Source organism: Nanorana parkeri, unplaced genomic scaffold, assembly GCF_000935625.1.
Source record: "Nanorana parkeri isolate BGI_ZX_2015 unplaced genomic scaffold, ASM93562v1 scaffold920, whole genome shotgun sequence".
Classification (NCBI taxonomy): domain Eukaryota; kingdom Metazoa; phylum Chordata; class Amphibia; order Anura; family Dicroglossidae; genus Nanorana; species Nanorana parkeri.
Window position 1 is genome coordinate 443,994 of NW_017307188.1, and position 6,000 is coordinate 449,993.

Here is a 6,000-nt window from a genome sequence, read left to right on the forward strand (position 1 = left end):
GTTGCTAAGGGCAATGCAGAACTGAGACTCATGCACTTTGATAAATGAGGACTACAGTTAAAGTGGACACCAGCCATTTGAGGGCTTGAAAGTTCAGTTGACAACTGAAATAACATATTTAAGGTATATAACAATTGATATGCCTTGAAATGAACTGTTTTGGGAGACCATTAAATCGGTGGGTCTAGTTCCGCTTTAAGTAAAAGTCTACTTCCTCCTTTATCTACATGGACTCATATACCTTAGTGCAGGGGTGGACAAACTCCGGCCCTCCAGCTGTGGTGCAACTATAAATTCCATGAGACATTGCACGATTCTCACAGCAACAGGCATGACTCCCAGAGACAGATTCATCAAGGGACTTGTACTTTCACCACAGCTGGAGGGCCGGAGTTTGCCTACCCCTGCCCTAGAGAGATACAGCTCAGCATATAAGGCCCCTGTAATTTTGTGAGTTGCTAATATGGGCTGAATGCACAGTACACCAAAACACCAGCCTATACTAACCTGAGGTAGGCTGCATCCAAATTGGTTCATAACATTCAGTCCAATAGATGAATGGCTTCTAAAAGAAGATGTATCAGTAATACATTCATATCCAGGGCAGGCACAGGTTTTCACTTTTTCATTTTTTAACCATAATGGCTTTGAGGCAATTTCTATCTTCCCTATATGGAGCCATTGTTACTGCCTTTCTAGTCTTTCTGCTCCTGCAAAAGGAATTGTTTCAATGTTATTATGAGGGGGTATCAAAAAGTAATGCCTGATGAGCTATACAAGGTTTACTTATGCAGAGATGGAAACAATGAACATACATACAGTTAGCCTATAAATTCCTCTACTCAGACTCACCATTCCACATAGTCCCCATCACGTTCAATGCATTTGCGCCATCATATTACCCAGGCCTCAATATACAGTTTGGAAAGATTCTACAGCGCAGGAGAGGAGAGCTTGAATTGGCACCATTCAATGCCTTGTCAACAATTTCACTTTCTGCCTTTCTAAACTTCTCTACCCAACACCTGACATTGCTCACGTCAATTACTGCATCACCATACACATACTTCAGATGTCTACGAATCTCAAAAGCCAAACAGCCCTCTTTCATCAGAAACTCAATTATTGCCCTTTTGTTTCAACCTCTCATCCATGATTCTGTTAAAAACAGAGGCACACAATGATTGAGTTAGTGTGTATGACGTATATAAGACATTTTATTAAAGCAGCTCAAATGAGGATAAGAATGGTCAAAAGGTCAAATGCACCTGTCAGAAGCATCTCAAACTGATGCCAAAAGCAAGCTGCATTTTCCCATCGACACAGGCCAATCGAAAGTGGTTGGAATTCCCTAAAAGCTGCAATGTCTATGGGCAACTTTAAAGAGACAGCTGACTCCATGAATGAGTGAAAAGAACAACGTGTCTGTGTTGCCTATGGTAGTTTGTTACTTTCTCCTTTTCATTTACCAACCACCAAAGGAAGAAGGAAGTAAAGACCATAGCTGCTAAGGGAAACATATACCTCATATTTACAAAAGGCACTGTAAGCTTTATGAAATATAAAGGAATTACATTTGTATACAAAATCCCTTGTTAGGTAATCTACTCTCCATTAGGAAATTGTCATTTGTCAGTCTTAGCTGAATATCATAAAGCAGAGGTCTAGAAGAGCAGAAGTGATAGATTGGGTGGAACATGACGTCTGTCTCCTGATCCACAGATGATTCATTCACTTGATTTGGCTTGTGTTTCATGTACACTATGAGATTGTTTGTGGTGTCATGTCTCTGTTTATGTGATTAATACCTTCTCATTCCTGCACCGGCTGCCTCCTCCAGGAGCAACCAGCGGTAATGTCCATTTGTCCTTTTTTTAAGTCTGTCTCTTTCTTCTTCATCACTTTGCAAACATAATCAAAATGTCCTTTAAATCACAAGGGTGGCACAGAGCTATGAGTTAGGTTGACCATACTGGGGCAGATCCATTTCCAGTGCAATGAAAATCTAACATCTGCCCTTTCTTTTTGGGATTGCTGGGTCAGCCTTTTCAACTCCTGCCAAGCTAAACAAATTGTACAGATGTTTTCCATGAGGTTCTCCAGCATAAATGCCCCTGGGGTTTATCTGTTTGTTGTCCTATGTAAGCAATCCTGAAGATGGGCTGGTCTTCAAAGCAGCTTCTGCCAGCCAACCAGCCCCCAAGATGCAGAACATGCCCTACGTCCTAAACACTAATATGCCTGTCTATGTTGACTTGCTATTTGCATATGAACACGATCAGCCATGCAGGCACAAAGTTTGCATAAACTTGGGGTACGACCTGGCAATCCATCAGAGACTGGAAGGCCATCCTACTTTCAGAAATATCTATTAGGCCAATGGTTAGAGCAGTGATTGGGAACACGGACAAATGTTCCCCATGATTCCTGTGTGTGTTGTAAAGTACTAGTCACCGCTCCAAGTTCAATCCCGTGATAGACTACAATCTCAATACAAACTAGTAGTCCATCACTGGAGCCATTTTTTAAAAATCCGATTAATCGAACTTAAAAGACATAAAACTTATTTTTCTGTCTACCCAAAGAAGACAAATCTGTTTTGGGTGGAATTGTGCTTTAACACAACCCTTGAAGTGAAACATAGGCTCTGATAGAAGCAGCCAATCTCTTACTCAAGTGCCGCATACTAGTTCTGGAGCAAGTTAACATCTTCTACTCAGAACTAATATGTAACACATGAGTTGGGGAAAGGCTTTTCCTTTTAATAAATAAAAAAAAAATTGTGAATTAGAGTTTTTAAGTTGAAATTCTTTATTTGCTTGGGGAACCTGTTTTAAAACTCCAAGGTTTTTTGCCATATTCACTGCCTGCATTTTTCTCTTTTGTTGGCATACACACCACCCGAGCTGTGTATGGCTGGCCTTAGTTCCTGTGTCCTAACTACTGGGTAAGATGTGACACATTGGCGGCAGTCAAGCCTGGGCGCTGCATTGCATTGGCAGCAGCTTTCGAATATTCCTCAGGGGTATCAGACATTTGCTGAGATTGTTGCTAGTGGGGATGAGCCTTCGTTATGTCGTTATAAGGTTTCTCTCCACAGCCAGGGATTCCTGCTGTGTGTTCAGTAATGTAGATGTAAGTCCGGAGGGGCTGGATGTGTTATCAGAACAGCTGGTAAATGCTCCTGAGAGAATTCTACATGTAAGCACTAGGGACTGAAAATACCCAGCGCTGCTAACAATGCTCCTTTCTTTTTTTTTCTCATCTCTTCTGTCCACATCTCTCTTCTTGTTCATCTTCTTCTTTCATACTCTTTTCTTTCTGCAATTTCTTCTGCTCTCTTGTTCTCTTATCTCATCTTTATTCATTTTCGACTTATCTATCTTTCATTACTTTATACGTGCATGGTTCCTTTCTACAAATCTGTCTCTTACGTCAACCTTTTTTTATCTTCTAATATGCTTTCTGTCCCTTTGTGATTCTATACCTGTAACTCTCTTTTCTCTGAGAACCTAACTCTTCTTCATTGTCTGTCAACCTGACTATCCCTTCTTGATTACTTCTGCCTCTTCCTCTCTTTCCTCCTTCTCTTGCTCTCTTTTCCTCCTGGTGTCACACAGAGGTGGAAGTAAAGGAAAGGACATCAGCACCATCAAATCTCTGCGAGTGCTTCGTGTCCTCAGGCCTCTGAAGACCATTAAGCGGCTGCCCAAACTGAAGGTCAGTGACGTGTCTCACCACTCAAAAAAAGGTATACCTTACTGGTACATGTTATATTGTAAGGCAGGGAAGTGAAATGGTCACCTTTTACTTAACATGTACTCTGTAAGAAACTAAAACATTTTCCTGATTCACTGAAGAAGGGGAAGGTCTTTGAGCCCCTGAAACATTTTGGCTCGTCTGTGTTGTTGTTTGTGAACCTATTCTAATATTAAAAGTTTTTGGACTCTCATACTGTCCTGTTTGGCACTCTCAGTGGACTTTATACACTGAGTGGCCAGATTATTATGACCACCTGACGTTTGTAGGCAAATTATCTATAATTAGCTATAATTTCGTGCTGAAGTTGCTAGAGGGCCAGACCATTATAAATAGGGAAGCAGGTTGTTTGCCACGACAGTAGAAGTGATTTTTTTTCTGAAGATACGGGTAAACAACGCGATTTAACAGCCTTTGAACGTGGGATGATTGTTGGCGCTCGGAGCCATGGAGCGAGTATCAGCAAAACAGCAGAATTCGTTGAATGTTCAAGAGCAGCTGTCTGAATCTGGGTCTGAACGTGCGAATTGTGGCCGTCAGCGACTAGTCAATGTTAGGGCAGAACGGAGAGTGGCAAGACTGGTACAAGACAACAGAAGGGCCACAGTGCAGTGTGAGATTCCTCGCATCAACTTTCAACATCTCGTGGAGTCACGAGGCGGCCCAACAAAGTCATCTCGTGGAGTCATCTCGTGGCCCAACAAAGTACTGATGGGTGGTCATAATAATCTGGCCCCTCGGTGTATATTGTAAGGCAGGAAGTGAAATGTTCACCTTTGACTTTTCAAAATATTCACCTAACATGTATTCTGTAAAAAAATAATCATGTTTGGCTTTCTACAAAATAACCCCATATGTACAGAATGTTCTTAAAGTAGTATTAAGGTCTGGGCGTTTTTTACCTTAATGCATTCTCTGCATTCCGGTAAAAACCTCCCAGAACCTTTTTCTCCCCCAGTGCCCCCCACACTTACCTGCTAGCGACGCTCGTCCCCCCCGCCGGTCCCGAAGTGATCCTCCGTTCCTCGTACTTCCTGGTTGCAGGGGGAGGATACTGATGGTCCTTCTGCCATCAATCAAAGAGAGAAAGGGAGTGGCCTGCCACAGGGCTGTGTGTGTCTATGGACGCACACAGCCACTGCGGGCACGAGCGCGCATGGGTGCCTGCATTAGCTGATGGAGGCACCCGTACAGGGGGCGGGGGCAAGAACGCTGCGTGGACCCACTTGAAAATGAGGAATTTAAAGATTTTAAAGAAAAACAACAACAGCCTCAGGCAAAGGTGGGAATCCCTATAGCAAATATAAAAAAGGAGAGTTTAATATCGCTTTAAAGGGGTTGTAAAGCCTCCCGTTTTTTTGCCTATATCTACTGCTGATAAGCAGTAGATATAGGCAAAAAGTTTAAAAAATAAAAAAAATGCTTAAACAGCGGTTTAGACTGACCTCATTATCGCTGCGTGCTACTGCAGCGAGAGTCCGGAACTGTTCGTGCGGCCGCAAAGGATCTTGGGGCGGGCGCATGCGCAGTTTGTATTCTTGGCCGGGAGACGAGCAGAGACGCAAGGTAAGTCTATGGACGCGTGCACACACATGCAGACACCGCTGGATCGGAAGTACCTGTACGCAGAGAGGAGGCAGCGCTGGATCGGAGAGCCGCCGAACCGCTGGAGGGACAGATGAAAACATGGGGAAAGAAGAGGAAGACCAGAATAAGAGACATCATTTAAGGTAAGTGCTGACATTAACATGGGGGGGAGGGAATTTTTTTTTATCCTTTAATGTCACTTTAAGAAGCATTCTGTAGGAGAATAGGACAAAATGTTGACAAATGTAAGATATTTCGTTTATTTATCACCACCATTACCATTTATAGCCACACTTATTAAGGAGTGGTTCACATAAATGTAGTTATGTGCAATTTCTCTTTTTAATTCCTGCAATGTGTCATATTATGGTAACTTATCGTTATCATTTATATGTCTACTTTTGTTTCAACTGCCATGACATGCCATGACCATTTTAATCAGTTACATATAAACCTGCAGAAAAAACAGCAGTGAAAATTAAGCAAAAAAAATGCAGCAAAATCTGGTGAAATGAAATGTCAGACTTCTGTAGCTGCTTTATGAATGATCACCCAGATGCAGTACAACACAGTGGCGTAACAACCGGGGGGGCGGGGGGGGGGCACTTGCCCCGGGCGCAGGACTGAGGGGGGGTGCCGTGCACGCCCCCGCTA

At 42.8% G+C, this 6,000-nt stretch overlaps 1 protein-coding gene across 1 annotated transcript in view; it reads left to right on the forward strand.

The window, feature by feature from the left end:
- CACNA1A (calcium voltage-gated channel subunit alpha1 A) overlaps positions 1-6,000 on the forward strand; it is a 217,525-nt gene that overhangs the window by 135,060 nt on the left and 76,465 nt on the right. The window contains exon 26 of the mRNA XM_018566115.1: positions 3,621-3,720. Coding sequence (XP_018421617.1) covers positions 3,621-3,720 — 100 coding nt within the window. The remainder of the gene's footprint in view (positions 1-3,620; positions 3,721-6,000) is intronic.